The 20,863-nt window shown below is 52.6% G+C and overlaps 1 protein-coding gene across 1 annotated transcript; it reads left to right on the forward strand.

The window, feature by feature from the left end:
• Positions 1-10,426: 10,426 nt before the first annotated feature.
• On the forward strand, positions 10,427-15,327 carry Evx1 (even-skipped homeobox 1). The gene is made up of 3 exons (XM_028864221.2): positions 10,427-11,259; positions 12,757-13,013; positions 13,520-15,327. The coding sequence occupies exons 1-3, from the start codon at positions 10,833-10,835 to the stop codon at positions 14,057-14,059; spliced, it is 1,224 nt and encodes a 407-aa protein (XP_028720054.1). The 5' UTR covers positions 10,427-10,832; the 3' UTR covers positions 14,060-15,327.
• The last annotated feature ends 5,536 nt before the right edge of the window (positions 15,328-20,863 follow it).

Here is a 20,863-nt window from a genome sequence, read left to right on the forward strand (position 1 = left end):
AGCCATGGCTGGCCTGGAACTTTCTATGTAGACCTGGTCTTAAGCTTGCAGAGCTCTTCCTGTCTCTGCCTCTGGAGTTCTGGGTCTACAGGTATGCACTACTTTGCCCATCTTGGTTTTCGTTTTTTGTTTTGAGACAAGGTCTTACTATGCAGCTATGGATGACCTATGTAGCTATGGAGACCAAGTTGGCCTCAAACTCAAAGATATCTACCTCCAGAGTGCTGGGAATAACGGAATGTGCCATTATTCTATTTTTTGTTTTTCATTTTTTATTCATTCATTCATTCGTTTGTTTGTTTATTATGTGAACAGTGTTCTGTCTGCATGTATACCTGCAGGCCAGAAGAGGGCATCAGATCTCATTATAAATGGTTGTGAGCCACCGTGTGGTTGCTGGGAATTGAACTCAGGACCTCTGGAAGAGAGGTTAATGGTCTTAACCCGTGAGCCATCTTTCCAGCCCCCTGGTTTAGTTTTGTTATTACAATTGTTATCCATATCGGACACCTGTGAATGTAACCAGAAGCTCACACACGCTGAGCTTGCTCTCTGCCCTGCTGACTGTCATTCATACTGCTCTTTGTCACCCCTGTGAAGTCCCGAGCTTTGGAGACCAAAGGCCCATCGAGGCAGGCCAGGGAGATGCCAGGAAGGAGGAGGAGCCTGGCCCATGGTATTACTCCCTTGGATTCAGCTTTTACCTCTGTCGTTAGGTGGCTGTGTGTTCCTGAGCAAGCATTTAACCCCTCTTGGACTTAGTTCCTCCATCTGTATCAGAGGCAGGGTGACAATTGTAGTAACCTACTGGAGTTGTGGGCATTGAGTGTCTTAGGAGGACAGCACCTAGCACAGAACCCAGTACTCAGAAGACAGAGCTAGTCTTTATTCTTGGGTCACCTTGGTGGTACCTTAGGCCCAGACCACTTAATAAAACTCACTGTACCTATAACTTATCAAGTCACAACCTAGAGTGTGTTTAGAAAAATCTGACAATGAGAGAGAACACATATAGATGTGTATCTATAGCTAAATGTCTCAGCTCTTTAGGACTCCTCTAAAGATGTTTGATTTTAACCTAAATGAACATCTTAAGATATTTCCAAAGGAAAGTCCTTTTATAGGGTGGGGTATAGCTCAGTAGTGAAACTGTGGGTTCATCCCCAGTGAAGGGTAGAGAGTTAAATGATATCTTTGTTGTTGCTGTTTTGTTTGTGAGCTAGGATCTTCTGTAGACTAGGATGACCATGAACTAACTCATTGTTGTATGTATATGTATATATATTTAACTTATTACATTTATTTTAATTTTAAATTTTAGTTTATGTGTGTGGGTATTTTTCAGGTATGGATATCTGCACATCACATGCATGCCTAAAGTCTGCAAAAATGTGAAGAGGGCATCAGACCCCTTGGAACTGGAGTTACAGCAGGCTGTGAGCTACCGTGTGGTGTTGGGAATAGAAACGCAGTCCTCTGGAAGAGCAACCAGTGCTCCCAGCCTCTGGGCCATCTCTCCAGCCCCTCATTGGTAGACACCGAGAATGATCTTGAACTTCTGATCCTTCTGCGTTCACCTCCTGAGTTCTGGGATTGTAGGCACGTACTGCCACACCCAGTTTATGCCAGGCTGGTAGTGGATCCTAGGGTTTTATGCCTGCTAGGCACGTGTTTTACCAACTGAGCCACATCCCCAGTCTAGGCATCTTTGTGTGACTCAAGCCTAAGAGGCTGCATGCAAGAGATGCTTACAGAACCATGCCCCCTTAAGGATTAATATGCCCATCATTCTGGGAGCCTCTAGAAAACCTGTTTCTGTACCCTAGCCTTCCTTGCCCCTGGTTACTCCCAAGGCCCCTTTTCTCCATTCTGTTTGTGTAAAGAGCTACTTAGAGGTGATAACGTGGAAAGGACAGGGATGCACAAATATGGCAAATATACTATCACATGCATACATGTCTGCATGACCTTTAAGGTACTCTTTAAAAATCAGCCCCGGGGAAAGAACCACAGAAGTGATGAGATCCACAGGGCAGCAGTTTTTAATCTTGAATATGCATCCTGATCGCTTGCCGGGCTTGTGGAAACACATTGCTGGATCTATTTTAAGAATTTCTGATTTAGTAGATCCCAGAGTGGAGTTCCCAGATCCTGTGGAGACCACACTTCAGGAGCACTGTCTGGGGGAATCTGAGAAGGGTTGCTTGTTTGTCAGTGGACCCCAGAACTAAATGAGGGAAATGCTGCCCAAGACTTTGTAGGCAAAGCAATGTCCAGGGGCTCCACAGCCTGGGCTGGGTGAGTCACATCAAGTGGAATCAAGCATGCTGGGAACATGACTGGACTGAATATACTGGCTGATCAGAGAAATTTATAATTACTTCTTTCTATCCCGTGATACAGTTCTTACTGGGGGGTGGAGGGCAGTGTGGTTCTGCCCTGGTTCTCAAATGACTGGGGAGGAGGCAGAGTGGCATCATAAGGGAACTACATCCACTTCCCCACCTGTGGTTAATTACCGGTCCTAGGAACTGAGAATGTGTGGGCGGAGACCTCACATCCAGTCGCCCCAGGAATCCAACCTCAGGGCAGGCGCTCAGGGCGTGAGGCTCACTAAGGCGCCAAAATCAACGGGACCTTTAGCTAGGCAGAATCTGGGTGCCTGGAGCGGCAGAGCCCTGGGATCTGAGCCAGCGAGGATGCTGCGACAAGACGCGACTTCCGCCTCTGGCGATCGGCAGTGGGGGGCGCACCAAGACAGCAGTTCGAGAGCTGTGCTTTGTCACTGCGGCAGCGAGGGGCGGAGGACGCAGGACGGGAGCGAAGACCGGATGGGACGCCGGACTGTCTCCCAGCTTGAAAGGCGATTGTGTGGCTGCACCCGGTGCCGTTGCGGTGGTGAACGGAAGGGACGTAGACTCGGTGGCAAGCCAGTCTGTGCGCTTTCTACTCTCCTGGCCCTCCGCACTTGTTTTCTGGGCTGACATCACTTCTACGCCTCCCTCATTGCCACAAACTGTGTTCCATCCTCAGTGCTCTCTCCGATACTCATCGCCAGATTCCTGGGCCGGGAGCGCACAGTCCCTCCACGTCGCGGCGCCCTGTGGTTTAGCTATTCTTTCTGTAGTGTCCTATGAGTCTAACCCTACCAGCCGCAGCCTCCGGGCCAATTCGGAAAGGGTGACCCTTGTCCAGATATTTCATTATCCAAAGCATCTTGGCTGTTTGGGTGTTAGGGGATGTGATGTGGTCACAGGTCCTGGGAGCGCAGGGCCAATGTTTGAACGAAAAAGCTGGTCTTTGGAAGCTCAGTCGTTCACTTCTCACTTCTAGCTGTGTGTCCCTGAGTAAGTTCTCAGTCTCTCTGCACGAACTCATCTGGGTTGTGAGGGGACTTTGTGAAAGTCGGCCTCTAGAAATCTCAAAACCAAACAAAAGACCTTAGAGAAGTCCAGCCTCACCGACTAGTTGGGATAGCTGGCCTGGGCAGAGTAAGGGGTGCAGGGTCAGTTTCTGCGCCTCTCATCCAGAAAATTCTGGTGCTGGATGCCTGGCTGCGTGCATCTCCTGTGGGGGACAAAGGGCAGGGAGAGTGGAAGGGATGTCAACATCCTTCTAGGCTGGGAATCCAGAGGAGACAGGAAGAATGGATTCATGAGATCATTCAGGGTCAATAGGGGCATTTTGATTCTATGCATTCTGAGGTCGTTCTGGTACCACAGTGGCCTTTCATACACTATCAGTGGATGGGGTGAACGCCAGGGAAGGCAATTATGGGGGACATTAAAGCTGACTCTTGAGTCCTTCAGCATATGGAAAGGACTAGCCTTTGGACAAAATGTTAGAAAGCAGACAAGCACTAGATATTGTGCACATGCATGAAATCCCAGAGGCAGAGGCAGGAGACTCACCCAACTTGAGGCCAGCCTGAACTATATACTGCAGAACTTCTGGTCCTATCGGCCTAGGCTACACAGCCAGACTCTTATCTCACCCTCCTACCCCTCTGTAAAGTGCAAAGCAGAGGCCCTGGTGGCAAAGTGACTGATTAGTGTAGGCAAAGCCCCAGACTGGCTACATAACCACAAAATAAAACCCAAACCAACCAAAGCAGAGACACCCCTCCCTAGGCTGGGAAAGGAAGTCCTGAAGTCATATAGTGATGTGGTAAGAGCCAGGCAGTCCCAAGCACTCTTGCCTTTATCCCAATAGCCAGCCAGTCAGCCTTTTAGGGAAACCCTGGCCAGACCATCTCTCCTTGATGCAGGGCCAGAACCTAGAGGTTTTCAGTGATGCTCACAGGCCAGGTCAGCAACATAAACAGGCCTGGCCAACTATATAGGTTTTGTCCCTTGGGCCAAGCAATCACGACAGGTTGAGGGAGGAAACTGCCATGTAAGGGAAAAACCCAGGTACATATATATCCCTAAAAATGGTCATTCTGCTTGGAGTATGGTAGCTCTAAAGGGATTTTTGGGAGGGGAGAGAAACCCCAGAAACCAAAGGCTAATTTCAGGGCTTCTGTGAATTTTCTAGGAAAAGGGCTGCCAGATATTTAAGGGGGCTATAATTACCAAAGGATTAAGTGTGTCATGGTGGTTGGCTGGGCATGGTGACATGCCACATACCTTTAAATCCTAGTACCCTGGCAGGCTGAGGCAGGACTGTACCTGTGAGTTGGAACTAGGCTGGAGGGTTTCAGATTGCCCTGTGTGACTGTGGTCTTGCCTCTTAAAAACATGGTCCAGTGGCCCTGGGAAAAGCACTGAGTTGATAGCAATGGTCTGAGGGGATGCCTTAATGTATCCAGAGTCAGTGATTACAGTGACATTTGGGGATTTCTGAGCTGGATCCTGAAGATCTGAGTTTATACCTTCAGGTCCCAAAGACCTGCTTTGTCACAGTGGTTATTTTCTCCTACAGGCCTTCACATGGTCCGCACCCAGCTGCTCTTCCCTATCCTGTAGAGGGAGTATTTCCAAATGGTTTACAGTTTTTTTTTTGTTGTTTTTTTTTTTTTAAACTCCTCTGCAGGTCCGAGGGGAGTAGCCGGAGTCTCATTGTCCTACCTCCTTTTTGAGTTCATCTACGAATGAAGTGGGAGAGAAAAGACTGGAGAAAACCACAAGCTCACTCTTTAGGATGAAAACCCCAAAGCCAACGCCTGGCACTGTATAGAAGCCAGGGTCTCAAGCATGCCAAGCAAGTGTTCTGCCACACAGATAACACCCCAGCCTCAGACACTTGTTTTGAGAGTGGACTTCAAGGCAGAGGGAGGGGAGTAGCATCTTCTCATTCATGCATCTACTTCCTTCCTGTTTAGGTTTCTCAGCTGCAAGCCAGGGATAATTCATACTGTACCCGCCCCCCGCCCCCGCCCCCCAAAGCCTGCTGAGGCTGAGAAACACAAACCCACAAGAAAAATTTAGAGCAGTGGCTGATCTTACCTCGGGACTCTTTGTCCTTCTAGGAAAAAGATATATGATGGGAAAGGGTGGCATCAGTGTGGCCCGGAGCCCTTTCTCCAAGGAGGAGCTCTTGAGGGTTAGGAAGAACATGCTGAGGAACCAGACCTGGCTCGATTATAGGAAGGCTGTGGGGGCCAGGTGGTGGTGGTGCACACCTTTAATCCCAGCACTCATGAGACAGAGGCAGAGGCAGATCTCTGTAAGTTTGAGGCCAGCTTGGTTATACAAAGCAAGTTCCAGGACAGCCAAGACTGTTACAGAGAGAAATCCTGTCTTGAAAAACAAACACAAACACAAAACAAAACAAAAAGGCTGTGGGGTGTTACTTCAACAGGGGTGAAGTCCTTGTTGAGTGAGTCCCCTAAGATAGGGGAGAAGATCTTCGTAGGAGGGGCCTGGGCCTGACACTCAGCCATGCCCTGGCCATTTGTTAGGACTACTGGTCACCCTACAACTGAGGGAGAAAAGGCATTGCAGTCCGTCAAAGCCCTTTAGTGAGCCCTTATGTAGATGAAGAGACATGAATATCAACTAGCGTTGTGATAATAGCAAGTCTCACCAGGCAGTGGCGGCACACATCTTTAATCCCAGCACTCAGGAGGCAGAGGCAAGTGGATCTATCTCTGTGAGTATGAGGCCAGCCTGGTCTACAGAGCGAGTTCCAGGACAGCCAGGGCTACACAGAGAAACGCTGTCTTGAAAATCAGGGGGAAAAAAAAAGCCAGTTTCACAGCACCAGACCAGTAATGATGAAAGAGGCCATGCCACTTCTTAGGGCAAGGCTGGGAGCTCTCTTTGCGTGTGCAAGTGTTGAGGAACTCTCTTGGATGGGCGGGAACAAACTGCCTGGGGCCCATCCAGGCCTTGTCCAAAGAGGGGGTGGGGTTAGCATCAGCTTAGGAAGGGCCTCAGGTGTCTGTCAGTCCCCACAGTGAGTCGGGGATAGGGCGTCTAGGCAGACCAGGGCCAGGAAGTCACCAGTCTCCAGTTTGGGGAAGGTCAGGAGGACAGGGTACAGAGGGAGAAAAGGCAGACTGGAGACCTTGGGGTTCCATCTTGTATTGAGGGCCAGGAGGCACCCAGTTCCTTGTCTCAGATACCGGTGCCCTTTACAGCAGGAGGTCCAGAGGCAGAGCGCTTGTCTACACAGGACTTGAGAAGCCTGCAGCTCAACCTTCTGAGGAGGGAAACTATTTTGTGCTGCCCACTGCCGATCTCCATTGCCTCCAGCTCCCTTAACAAGACTCTTCCAGCCATTCCCTCCACCCCCTCCACCCCCCCATCCCCGCTCAGGACAGGGTGAACGAGGGGTAGGGAATCTGTTCAGCTTTGATCTCTTGTCTCCTGGAAACCCGAAGCCCTGTAGTTTGACTTCCAGTGAATCTTGTTCTCCCAGGGGATGGTTGCCCCGAGGGGCGCCACTTAGTGACTCTGGGCTCCAAAACAGGCCTGGACCGCTGTGGTGGGAGATGTGGGGCTGACTGATAGACACTCCCACTGCCGGCCCCCCTAGCTGAGGAGGGAGATAAATCTTCACAGAAACTTCCAGGGAATAGCCCTGCCACAGCTTAGAAAGTCACCGAGGACCAGAGGACACTATCTACGACCGCTGGACAACTTACTATTTAAAAGGATGCTCTCTTTGTTCTTACGTTTGACCAAAGAAATGTTAATTTTTTTCTTCTTTTCCCCCTGATCACAACCCCCCTCCTCCGCCCCCGCCAGCAGGAAGCAGCAGCTCCATCCAGCTTCAGGTCCAGGTTCAGGTCCCCGGACTTTCGCCCTTTGCCATCACCGGGCGCAAGCTTGCCGCAGGGAGCCTGCGCTCCAGGCTTTGAAGGTGCTCGGGACGGCTCAGGACGGCAGTCGATCGCGCTCGTGGGCCTCGGGTCACCGAGGCGGCCCTCACAGCAGCCGCCGCCTCTCTCCGGAGCCGGGTTTTCACGCGAAGCGACGCTGTCTCCGTGGATCCATGCGTCTGGTGGCAGAAGCGGTGCTTCAGATTCCATTTAAAACGACCGGCGCGGCTTATCTCCTGTCGGCTCCCCAGGATTCCCATCCACCCTCTACCCCTCCTAGCCGAGGCGGAAGCCAAGCCTGCAGCTTTTGAAGTTCAGAGAATTTCAATCCTCAAGGCGCTGGCAGCGTCCGAGCCGGTCGTCCCAGCAGGGGAAAGGGCCGCGGGTCCGGAGAGGCTGCAGGGGAGAGGGATGAACCCGGGCCGGACTCATTTTAGGCTGTTGTCTTCCCCTTCTTCGTTTACGAAGGGTTACCCTGCTTCCCGCGCTATCAGAATTTTCCTTCCTTCTTCCTCTGTGCACTAAATAACCTTCATAATACAACGACAGTGACTTTTAAAGCACACTCCCCACTCAAGGGAAAACAAAAACAAAAACCTAAGACAAAACAAGCCCGAAACCGTGTCCTTCTCCAGCACCCTCTTTTCATCTGTCGTGAAAAAAAAAAAAATCCCACCTCTCTTCATTTGACGTCGGCCAACCGCTGATTTTTAGAAGTGACATTTAGTTGGATATCTTTTTCCTGTAAGCATCGGGGTGGGTGGGGGTGGAGGCGCAGTCGATAGAGACCTAAAAACTAAATACACGGAAGCTACTTTTCAAAGGTGGACTGAAGTCTGGAGAGGAACGGGGGTGGGGTGGGGGAGGAATGGGAATGGGGTGGGGACGTCCGTGAAGCTCAGATCTGGAGCTGAGAGGAGGCTGCCGCCTTCTGAGAGTCTGAGCCCCCCTCCTGGGGATGTAAGGGGGGGAAGCCCTGTTCCATAAGACTGTCCCAGGAAGAAGACTAAGTGGCACCCCTTGATCTCACAGCCCTGCTCGGCTTTCATCTCCAGGGAAAATGCTGAGTAAAAAGGATCAAACATTGAACATTCCCATTGAATGCAAAGTTGGGGGCGGGGCGGGGCAGCCCAGAGTCACTCTAGGGACCAACCTCCCTATGAGGGGGAGGGCAGTGAGATGGCTATGAGAAGGTGGCTTGTTCATGGGGGGTGGGCAGGGAGAGTGGGTGTCGCACAGGCGCAGCACTGGGAGATTTTGATGCAGCAGCAGCAGCAGAAGAAGAAGATACACGGTCCCGAGACAGACTTATAAGACAGCAGACAGAGCAAGCCAGGTGCTCCTGCAGGCTCTGGCTGCAGCGAGGAAGGCAGGACAAGCCAGAACTGGTGGATACCTCCTCCTCATGGCAGAAGGTCCTGGGACCCACTATTCTCCCCCTCACCCCCACCCTTCTTGACCTCTGAAATGTTTCTCTAGGTTTCTGGGCTGGCAGTGCCCTGCAGATGGTGGCTTTGGGACTCACAGGGAGTGGAAATATCTACGTGGACACCACCCTCCACGTCCCTCTGCCCTTGTCCCCCAGGCAAGGTTAACAGCAAACGTTTGCAGCATCAGAGCAGAAGCGGAGAGCGTAGTGGGGAGAGACAGTTTCCTTGAACCCCCTGTTTCCGCCATCATTTCCATAATCCCAAATTAGAAAGGCCGAGGGAAGGAAGGGTGGAGACAGAACGAGAAAAAGGTTAGAGACAGATGACAAAGACCAAGTTGTAGAAACTTTCTTAGAAGCTGGGGCTTTGCCTAGCAACAGAGAGAAGGAGCTATTATTCTTTTCAGCTAGGTGGGCAGCTGAAAACCAGTGGAAACTGTTGCAGAGGAGAGAGGGAGAGAGAGAGAGAGAGAGAGAGAGAGAGAGAGAGAGAGAGAGAGAGAGAGAAGAGTTCAACTCAGAAGGCGCTCACCTCTGGCCCTCAAAGGTGAAAAAGACCCAGCCCACCTGCCAGGCTCCCAAGGAGAGTCTATTCTCTCTCCCAAACACCAAGTCCCAGAATTCCACAATCCCAGATCCTAGGAGTTTACCTTCTCTCCTCAAAGGATTACCCCAGCCCCTGATCACTTGTCCCGCCCCCCCCCCCCCCCCCCGTACATTTCAATGACTTTCCCTTCAACCTCAAGCTTTGGAGGCAGAGCCCAGGAGAGGACCCTACAAGTTCAAACCCTGCTGATACCATTTGTCACACACTCCATTCTAGCCGTAAAACCTCCAGTGAAGGCTGGCACCTTTTCCTACCAGGGGTCCTTCAGTGCCAGCACGGTAGGGCCCCTGATGGCCAGCGTCTTTTCATTTAGAAAAAAAAAATCTTTTGTGGCAGAATTCGTTCCTTTGAACAAATATCTAAAACACAAACAGGAAAAGAAAGACCACTCAGACCCTTTCCGCACCCGACATACCTGAAATAGCCCAGAGACCAGCCGAACCAAAAGATGTTTTCTTCCATGAATAGCCAACCCCAAGTCATGTCAGGCCATCTAGAAAGGGGAGAAAATTAACAACAACAACAACAAATCATCGAACACTTCGAATTTAAGCCAGGTTTTCAGAGTAGGGAGAGATTTTTTTCCCCCTTAAATCATGGAATACTGAGTCAGAACCCAAGGCCAGTTTTCAAAGAGAGAAACAAGATTATCTCTTGGCAAAGAAAAATAAACTTTGGTTCTCAGAAAGGAGACAGGTGGAGTTGGGGGAAAGCGGGAGGAAAAGGGTACCCGCAGGCTCAAGCTCTCCAGACAACTGGGGGGTGGGTACGTTTTTCAGTAGCTTGTAAAAATTTTTTTGAAGCCAGCTTGAAGGACAGGCGGTTGCCTTAATGCTCAGAGAGCCCGGGTTTCTAAGCAGCTTCTAAAGAACAGCTATGGATTCTTCCATTAGTATTAGATCGAGACAGCAAGTTAAGAAACTAGAAGTCAAAACAACAATAAAATAAAAATTTCAAAAGCGTTTTCAATTACCGAGTCCCGCTGCCCCTGTGGAACTCGCTGCGCGCCTTTAAGCGCTCCCTTTTCTGTCTGCGGAATTCCATTTGCATCCTCTCTGCCTGGGTGTCTCCCTTGCTCAGTGTGTGTGTCTCTCTCTCTCTGTTTTCACACTCTCCTCCCCATTCGAGCGAGGCCCACACCTGGCGCATCACTGCCGAGCCATTAGCTGCGGGTCTCCTTTCATCTTCGCTGTGGCAGACGTTTCTATTTATCCACTTGCGTTCGCCGAGTGGCGTCACCAGCGGTACTGTAATGACGATTGCAGCAGGAGGATGACAGCTTAGAAAGAAGAGGGCAATGGGGCTTCCTCCCAGAGGCGGTGCGGCACAGAGGAGCTCTCGCATCACAAGGTGACCCTAGCTCCCCACTGCCATCTCCGCCGTCGCCGTCGACAGCGCGCTGGGGCTACTCGGCGCCCTCCCAGTCTCCTGGCCTCTTTAGCTCCTTTTCTCGGCCAAGATTCCCAGGGAGCCTGGGGTTAGGAGCTTACTTGGGGGCTTCCCCCCTCCCCCCTCCGGAGAGCCCGGGGATGGAGAGCCGAAAGGACATGGTTATGTTTCTGGATGGGGGTCAGCTTGGCACTCTGGTTGGTAAGAGGGTCTCTAATCTGTCCGAAGCCGTGAGCAGCCCGCTGCCTGAACCGCCAGAGAAGATGGTGCCCCACGCTTGCCTGAGCCCGCGAGCCGGCCCTCCGACTGCCCGGGAGCGTGGCGGGGGAGGCCCGGAGGAGGAGCCGGTCGATGGACTAGCAGGCGGTGCTGCAGGGCTGGCCGCCGAGCCACGGTCTGCAGGAGCGGCCGTGCTTGGTCCAGGACCCCCAGTCTCCTCCGCCGACAGCCTCTCTGGCCAAGGGCAACCCAGTAGCTCAGACACCGAATCGGATTTCTATGAAGAAATCGAGGTGAGCTGCACCCCGGACTGCGCCACCGGGAACGCCGAGTACCAGCACAGCAAAGGTAGCCACCTTGCCCCTCCGCTCCCCGGTCAGCCCACTGCGCCCACACTTTACTTCATCTCAGGGCAGGTGGAAGATACTCCTTTCCCTTGGGGCAGGATGGCTGGGGTGGGCGTGGGGGGGGGCACCTGAACAACTCTTTTGCTTTCTGAACCTTGGTGTATGTGTGTGTGTGTGTGTGGGGGTGTCTCTTGTGTTATGGCATTGGTGGGACTGAGAGTGACAGCTGTGCCTTGGACGTATGTCAGGGTTGACACAAGTCCTAGGCTTGAGGGATCCAAAACGCACCCCCCCCCAAACCCCCAGAGTTTTGTGGGAATGATTCAGCTGAGCCGGGAAGACACCTTCCATCGGGGTAGGGCAAGATCAAACGCTAGTCCGGGCAATTTGTGACTGGAGGGGTGCAAGGCACATGGAGACGCGGAAGCCAAGAGTATATAAAGGACCGTAAAATCGTGGCGGACTCTGGTCTCCAGAGTGCTGCAGCCCTCGGACCAGTTTGCACATCGGTCAGAGGTCCAAATTACCTTGTCACTTCCCGGGCCGGCGGCGCCAGGTCGGAAATGGTCCCAATGGTCTAATTGCCTTTGGTCTCCGGTTGCATTTGAAAAGGCGGGGATTGGGCCCTCCCCTCCCCCTTTCTCTCTGTCTCACTTCTCCACCCAAAGGAAAAGCAGCTGCAGGGGGCTGGAGCCCCACCCTTCTCTGGGGAGGGTCTAAGGGGTTGGTACTTTGACTACAGAACTCCTTCTCACCAGGGGCTAATGGGAGTGGGGGTGGATAGCGCAGAAGGGTGCCTTCTCTCTAGATACCAACAATATCGACTCCTAGGAATGGAAAAAAAAAAGGCGGGGGGGGGGAGCAGGAGTCCATCAGTAGACACACCTCCACAGAGCCGTGAGAACGGGTGGGAAAGGCTTGCACCTACATCTAGGCCATGGCAGCCAACACCACCTTGCTGAGAGTCCACCTCCATCCCCTACCATCACATCATCTGCTTAACCCAGATTCTCTACCGTATCGTGTCCTCACAACCTATACTCAAAGATTCCACTCCTGCAATATATGCAACCCAACACATTCTCACACCTGTGCTGGAATTCTGGCACACACCCAAGCTCACTGCATGCCCAACAATCTACGATGCACTAACCTCAAGAGTTCATAGTGTTCCAGCCCATCCCTGCCAAAACATGAGCAGAGAGCTCAGAGATTATGCCCTTTTACTGTGCCCAGGGCAAAGAGGACTGGGAGCGGATAGACCCAGCCTACCTTAGGTACAGGTCTTCCAAACAGCCACATTAAGCCTGCCCCAAACCCTTTCTGTTCCAATCACCCCAAACTCCCGCCTGAAACTTCCAGAGCGCTCCTTCCCCCCATCAGTGACTTGAGGTAGCTTAAGGGTTCTCCTAAGGTCCCTCCTCCAGCCTGAAGTCTGCATTGTTTGTGTTTGTGCTGTGTCTCTGTGTCCACCTGTGTGCTCTGGGCTCCTATGCAGGGTCAGGCTCCGACGCACTGGGCGGCAGTCCTCACAGTGGCAGCGAGGTCCCCAAAAGCAACGGTGGCAGCGGCGGCAGCGGCTCCCAAGGCACCCTGGCCTGCAGTGCCAGTGACCAGATGCGCCGATACCGCACTGCCTTCACCCGGGAGCAGATTGCGCGCCTGGAGAAGGAGTTCTACCGCGAGAACTACGTATCAAGGCCGAGGAGATGCGAGCTGGCTGCAGCCCTAAACCTTCCTGAAACTACCATCAAGGTATGCTGGGCTAGGGCGACGCTCGAGACGGGGATATACCCGGGTTAGCAGGAGGAAATGCCAACCGCTCATCTCCTGAATTGCAGCTGGGGAGTCTGGGCCTGGGCTCTCCAATCTGGGACACGCAGAGTTGCCCCTTGACAGTCCCTAGTCAGCTACTGCTACCACGAGGTGATCCCGTCCTTTTCCCTAGGCAAATAGACTAGGCAGGTGACTGCGAGTGACAAGGAAGTCCCTCGAAGGACAGGGATAACATGGGACGTAAATCTGGAGGAAATGCCTTTTACCTCCTTTGACCAATGGAGGCAGGCCCTGCTACTTGCACCCTCACTCGCGGTGGGCAGGGCAAGTGGGATCCCAGGTGTCAATCTGGGATGGCGGTGGGTGGCCCTGCCCTTGCTCAGCTGGAGTTCCCTGCCCTGTGGATATTGCTTCCCTACTACGCCCACCCCGAGTTGGTCCTGGGCCTCGCGCCGCCATCCAACGCCCTCCTCTCCTCTCCCCAGGTGTGGTTTCAGAACCGACGCATGAAGGACAAGCGTCAGCGCCTGGCCATGACGTGGCCGCACCCGGCGGACCCCGCCTTCTACACGTACATGATGAGCCACGCGGCGGCCGCGGGCGGCTTGCCCTATCCCTTCCCGTCGCACCTGCCCCTGCCCTACTACTCGCCGGTGGGCCTGGGCGCAGCATCCGCGGCCTCGGCCGCCGCTTCGCCCTTCAGTGGCCCGCTGCGCCCGCTTGACACGTTCCGCGTGCTGTCGCAGCCCTACCCGCGACCCGAACTGCTGTGCGCCTTCCGCCACCCACCGCTCTACCCCGGCCCAGCGCACGGACTGGGCGCCTCGGCCGGCGGCCCCTGCTCCTGCCTTGCCTGCCACAGCAGCCCGGCCAATGGGCTGGCCCCGCGGGCCGCCGCAGCCTCGGACTTCACTTGTGCCTCCACCTCCCGCTCGGACTCCTTCCTCACGTTCGCCCCCTCCGTGCTCAGCAAGGCCTCCTCGGTGGCGCTGGACCAGAGAGAGGAGGTGCCCCTCACCAGATAAGGGGTTGCCCTCGGGCTGCCGGCTGCAGGACGCCATGGGGGTGGGGGAGGCCTTCGGGACTCCTCCAGCGTCCCACCTGCTACCCCTCTTCCCAGATGCAGAGGGGACAGGGGAGGGTACCACCAAGGACTCGGCCTAGAGGATCCAGGGAGCCCCGGAAACGGCGGTGGCTGTCGCTGCTTGGGAGCAGGGATGGGGTGGGAAAGCAGAGGTTGTGAGAGCTTCCCCCTGGGGAGGCCGGTCTTTGCCATTCTCCACCAAAACCACAACCCTGTCAGAGGTGGAGGCCTTGGTTCAACAGCTAAACAAAATTCAGCAGCAGCAACCCACCCCACACCCTTCATATCCTTCACCTGGGCCCCCACTCGTCTGTCAAGGGCAAGCATTGAGAAGGGAAATCGCTGTCTCTTGGAACAAAATGCTGTGTATGCAGAGCAGGTAGAGATTAATCTTCACCGGCTTTTCCAAAGCATGGCAGGGGGTTTGTTGATGGCAACACACCAGCCATTTAGGGGAGAGATGATTTACTGCTAGGGAGAAGCTTGCCCCTTGGCAAGGAACCTGGGGCTGTTTCACCTTCCGAGAGCCTCAATTACACAGCATCTTTCGGTCCTAGCCTCTACCAGCCCCTGACCTCGTTCCATATTTCGGGCTTTGTGAGATCTCGCAACTTGGCAACTCCAGCCTTCTCCCCTTCTGTTTCACATTGGCAGGGGAGCCGCAGGGTCCCTAGGCAGCTTCTGTGAGGCAAACCTCTTCTCCCTTAACCCAGCACACACCCTGATTAGCAAGTGAACTGAGAGGAGGGTTTTTTGAATGTTGAATGTATGTATAACAATGATCACCACTCTGCAGGGCCACCAAGCCCGGAGTTGAGCTGTTATAACAAGGCACCCTGGGAAGAGCTTAGGGAGCGGAGACTTCTTACATCCTTCTCTCGGTGTCTCCTCACATGGCCACAGGGCCTTGGCTTTCAGCTGCTAGTAGAAACCCCAGCTCTTCTGGAGGACCCCGTCTCTACCTTTCACTGGGGTTTGTTTGGGAGCCCCTCACGAACTCCTGTGCTCATCCTCCTCGTAGCCAGTGTTTGAGGAAAAGGACAACTTTCATCACCCAATGCAAGCTTCACCCCACTGGGAGGGAGTGGTTCTTCCTGTAGGGAATGAATTTGGTTTGGTTTGGGGTTTTCCTTTGCAGCCCAAAGAATTTGCTGTTATGATTTGTTAACCATATTGCAATAAAAGCTGAACACAATTCTTACTTTAGCATTTAAATATAAATACTTTTTTTTTCTTGGCAGCAGGGAGCACATTTACTATTTTCAAATTGCCAATTTAGCCACCATGGACACGGATAGGGAAAGAATAAAAGAGATGGATCCACATAAGGGTCGGTCTCCTAAGTCCCTGCTGGGCATTGGCAGGCTCCACACAGACATGCTGGAAGATGGAGGGCTATCTTCCAGCTACCTTGAGTGTGTGTTTGGTTGGTTCTGGAAATATCTGGGACTTGCCATAGATAGATAGCCCCACCCCAAGTGTTCAGTCTGTCTAGGGCTCACCCCTCTAACGGATGGATCTTTCAGTTGCTCCAATAGGGGGCCCCAGGATTGCCATCTCCTTGAGACCTTCCTCCAGCCCAACCCCAGATGAGATAAGTGGGCACTGACCCGTGCTGGACCACTGCAGAGAGCGCAGTGTCTGCTGGTGGAGTCAAACCTCCCTTCAAGCATAGGAGGAAGTCGCTGGATGAGGGTTGGGACGGTCTTGGTGTGATCCATCCACATGCTGGGAATCCTATCTGAAGGACGGAATTCTGGGACTTTGGGGTAAGGTCTCTGGAGGATCAGGGAGTACTTAGCAGTTCCCCCCACCTGCTCAAGAGTGGCTCATCCTGGAATTCCCGTTCAAGAGCCTTCCTGGAGGCTAAGAAGCTTTAGATTGCATAGCATAGCAGAAAGAGTTCTCCGCTGGGCAGGTGGGGACTCCAAACCCCCCTCTGCCCTCTTGCATATAGTGGGCCCTGTCAGGAGCCTCCCACCCGGCAACTGTATTCCCACTCTACCCCACCCCCAGGCCCTCCAAGTTCCCTCCAAAGCCAGAGGCTCCCCAGTGCCAAATCCCAGCAAATTTTGCACTTGCTCCGCATCGGGCAGAGATTGCTTGCGACAGGTAAATGGGCTGCGGGTTGCCTTAATGCCAGGCGTATTTTCAGTTAATAGGGAGGGAAAATGAGGTGTCTGCAGCGATATTGGAAAGTACAAGATCGATGATCCGGCCTCGTGTCCAATCAGCAGCCTTTAATTGACTGTATTTTCTGGGTAATTGAGCCTCTCTTCCTCCAAATTGAAGTGGAAGATATAACAATACATCTTGCCAGGAGGAATTACTCATTACTTCATAATGAAATTTCCCTTTTGCCAGGGTCTGCGGTTTGGCGGTAGGCACTTCTCACTCTATGGCCCTCCCACCCCTCATAGGGCTTAGCTGCCTGCACCAGGCCATGCCATCTGGCTTGGCCTGCCTCACGTTGGTAGGGAGAGTAGCGTTGACTATGAAGACACTGTCCATCTCTGGCTTCAGTTTCACTCTGCATAAGGGGCAGGACAGACCAGGCAAGGGGCCTAATGTGGGATTGTTTTTGTCTTTGTTTTTTTAAGTTCTGAGTGTCTTGTCTTAGCTGGACCCCGGTATGGTCCTGTTTTGCCTGAGGCTCTGAGCTGTGGGCATCAACCAGGGGCGGGGTGCACCTGTAAGTTTCATGTTCTGGATCTCCCCTCCTCCCCTGCTTCGGGGCTCTGAGCCCAAGAGCATGCTCAACAAAGTTTAGCGTTTCACTTCCAACTCATTTCCCCCTGCAGCTTCTGAGTCCTGGCAGGACCTGCAGGTCTGGAAACATGGTCCAGGGCTCAGCTTGGGTTTGCCTAGACCTGTAAGACTAACCACCCTGCAGCCCAAGTGTGCGCAAGGCCCGGGGCCCGTCGCTGGCTTGTTAGTGTGTGATTGATTGCCTTATTAAAGCGTGTTCTTGTAAGTGTGACCAAACTGATTGCATTGCATATGTTTGGGATAATGCTCATTTTAAACAACAGGATAAAGCGGATGAGCTCGGCAGAGCCTCGAAGACAAAATGATTCCGGCCAGCAGTTCCCTAACTCTGGCATTAAATTACCCAGTTACATAGCAAATCACTTAGTTCTTCCATCCTTACCCCACTTTTTTTTTTTTACGGGGGTGGGGGGAGGTGTCTTTGCAGTTTGATCGCATGGTCTATCCTACTGGTGGCTTTTCTAGTCGCCATAACCGAGCCACCTTCCTAGACTCCAAACCTGTAAGGAATCACTAGGCATGCACTGGACATGGAGTCCTCCATACTCCAGGCAGCAGGAAAAAGAGGTTCAACATGGACCCTGTCACGCAAAGGACACAGCCCTAGACAGTCACCCCAAGTGGAAGCCTTGGGTCCCCACAGTATGTCTCCTCCATCCAAAATGCCTTTATGGAAGTTTAAAAGATCCCTTTGTTCTCCAGGCTTCTCCTGCTCCGTTGCTTCCATTATTCTCCAGCCGAGGAAACACCCGCTGCCATATGTGTCCTCCCGAGAGCATGGGTGTCACAGCGGACAGTTGTGGAAGATGTCCAGAGGGATGGCATACTCCGAGTGGGACAAGCTTCCTGTGCTAAGCATCCTCTCCCCGCACAATGAGGGATGGGAGAGAAAAAGAGTGTAGCAAGGTGTGTGTGTGTGTGTGTGCGTGTGTGTGTGTGTGTGTGTGTGTGTGTCCTAATCGTCTCCACTCTCAGCCATTAGCTGCAGCAGCATTTTTTTCCTGTGTGCCCAGCTCCCAACAAAGAAACCCTCAGCTTGTCCCCACTCACTCCTGACGACTTGCACTAGAGCCAAACTGCTAGAAGATTGAACTTCCTAAGGAACACCTTTGGGATATGTTGGAATTCTGATTTGTTCAAGATGATCACGGTCATCAGGACAAATCAGAAACAATGCCACTCTTCAGGGTGTCATTTGTAAGTGCGGTTGCACAGATTCGTTTGCAATCCCCAGCTGAAGCAGGTCTGCGTAAGAGAATAGATGCATCGGCAGATTTCTTCCTTCATTCCCCTCCTCCCAGGTTCTGCAGGGACGGGCACATCACAGTGCAAGAGGAAAAACACTGAGGCCAAACTCACTATTTACTCAATGTATGGGACCCCAGAAATGTTGACCCTAGGGGAAAAAATCAGATCCTAACTATAAAACCCATCATACTATCTACAAAACAAACAGAAACACAAAGTCGTTTCCAAAATTGCCTTCTCAGCAAAGAAGTATGTGATATTCTGAGCAGGAGGGAGAAAGATTGCCACTTAAAAATAACATGAAAGCATTAAGTAATTATTTAAAACAAGGCTGTTTAGAAAAATATTTGTATTTATTGCAGCTGCTCAATTGGCCTCGTTAAAGTCGGCAAGCATTTAAATTGTGTTACAATCTCATTTAAATCCTGCTCCGTTCCAGCAGGCTGAAGAGCTTGAATAGACCAATCACTTCATAATGATGATGAATGAGAAATTAATTCAGATACAAGCAAGACAATTTAGGCCTTCATCTGTTTAAATAGCCTTCCAATATTATTCGCGATCGCGGGTCACAGATTGAATCAATTGTCCAATCTTGTGAAAGTCGTATCCTTACATCTTCATCGAGATTATTTATAGCGCAGTGAGGGCTGCTGAAAGGTATACGCCGTTAACAGGGACAATTACTTAAAGGGAAACGTTTATAAAATGGAAAACAAATGCCAGGGTTGGTAACAAATGGAATCAAACGCCGCCATTCCAATCTGGCAGCTGGAGAGAAGGGAGCGGCCGCAGCCGCTCAGGAAGGGAGGCGGGTTTTGACCTCTCCAGGGCCCAGGTGAGGCCCAGCATTGAGGGCGCGTGCGCTGTAGCTGTCGCTGTCGCTGCCCGAGCGATCTCCTCATCTGGCCCCGGCTTGCTTTAGGTACTTGCGTTAGTGCAAGTGTCAGCCTGCAGTTTTTCCGGAACCTGCATCTTGAGGAACAAGGGACCCCCCGCAAAGGGTCCCAGTTTGTGCTCAGGTCTCAGTTCCCCTCAGGTGGGACTCCAGCCTTCCCCCGGCCACCACTGCCAGGTGGCCTCGGGCCTTGGTGGTGGAGATGCGGAAGCCGTGCTGTGCGAACAGAGTGGAGGTGGCTGGTGGTTTTTGATCTCTGCAGACTCAGTCTCCTCTTAATTTAAGCATCCTTCTAAACTGAAGGCTGCGAGGGGCTCCTGGTTCTGTAGGCCCCTCGAGATTCGCTCCCCGCTGCCTTCCCATCCGAGAACAGCGCCCAGGTCTCCCCACCCTGAAGTGTCTCGTCCTGAGTCTAAATCTTGAAATAATCTTTTCCCAAGAGGCTAGGCTCATTTCGCCGTCTACCTTTGTCCGGAGATCCTCTGCCAGGACCCATGGACTCAGGGTGATTGTTACGACTTTGAGGGGACAGGTGCCTTCCCAGAATGTCTATCCCTCCCCTTGGCTTGTTTAGGAAAGACCGGCATGGCATGGTGCTGGCAGGGAGATGGGTTTCTCTGGGGTGAGTACTACTAGCACGTTGAGGTTCTCATCTCAGCCAGCGAAAAGAGCCTGTCCCGGGGAGAGACAGAGAGCCTTCTAGGCGGCGCTCTTAGGGGGAAGTTAGTGGGGTGGCCTCAGAACACAGGAGCAGGGAAGATCCATTCCCTGCGCGGAGCCGGGAGGATGAGAGGAGAGCAAGGGGATCCCGAGAATACAGGAGGAATCCGTGCTGCACTCCAGTCCTGTCCTCGGGGTGGTTTATCTTTTATTTTTCATTTTCTTCTTCTTCTGTATTTCTCCATTTGAAACAAAAGCCCAACTAACGGGTTCCTGGCGCTCCCTCCGAGGACCCACTCCTGGGAGCGACTTTGATGTATTGCTGTCCAATTAGTGCCTTTAATTGGTGTCCTCGGGGACGGGCAGGCCGAGAGCTGGGACGCGGCCTCCTCTCGACTCTCCTGCACACTGAAAAGGTAAAATTTATAACGCGCTGTGGGAACCCCTTGGGAGAGCAGCGAGCAAGGGGGGCAGAGAAGGGAGAGTGGCCACTCCGTCTTGCTGAGGATGCATCCTCCAACCTCGGGGGGTCCTGGGGAAGGGTCCAGAACACGCGTGTTCTGCTCAGTTTTCTGTGCAGGAGCGTTAGGGCGGCTAAGTCGCTGAGGATTATGAATTTCCTTGCAGAAAAGCCAAGGGAGTTTGCATTGTCTGTAGGTGCCCAGCCCCATGTGGTCTCCCATCTCGTTAATAATGGCTGTTTGTTAACAAGGATGCGGAGGTTAAATAATCCGGGCGGAAGATTAAACACGCCTCATCAAGGCGCTGGGAGCTGAGCCTCGGAGCAGAGACCTGCATCACAGCCAGCTAGCCTGCTGGAGCCTGGAGGATGGTGGGAATAAAGGGCTGCCATGAGCACTGAGGTGGAGGAAACCGGAAGCTCTGAGGCCCTTGAACGCCCAACTCCTAAATCTGCTAAGCTGAGAATCCAAGTCAGAGGCAGGTCCAGTAGGAGGTGTTTGTCAAATTCGCGGAGGAATCTGCTTAAGGATTCAGAAAGCACCTCCGGGTTCTGAATTCAAGGCGCCTCTGTTCCAGTTACAGCACTAGGCAGTAAGGGGTGTTTGTATCCCATGTGATTAGCACTTGATGGACACAGGAACCTTGGCTCCTGGCTGGGTACCTGCCCCTTACTAGCTGTTGGAGTAGCATCCTGTTATTCTCCCCAGT

Source organism: Peromyscus leucopus, chromosome 3, assembly GCF_004664715.2.
Source record: "Peromyscus leucopus breed LL Stock chromosome 3, UCI_PerLeu_2.1, whole genome shotgun sequence".
NCBI lineage: Eukaryota > Metazoa > Chordata > Mammalia > Rodentia > Cricetidae > Peromyscus > Peromyscus leucopus.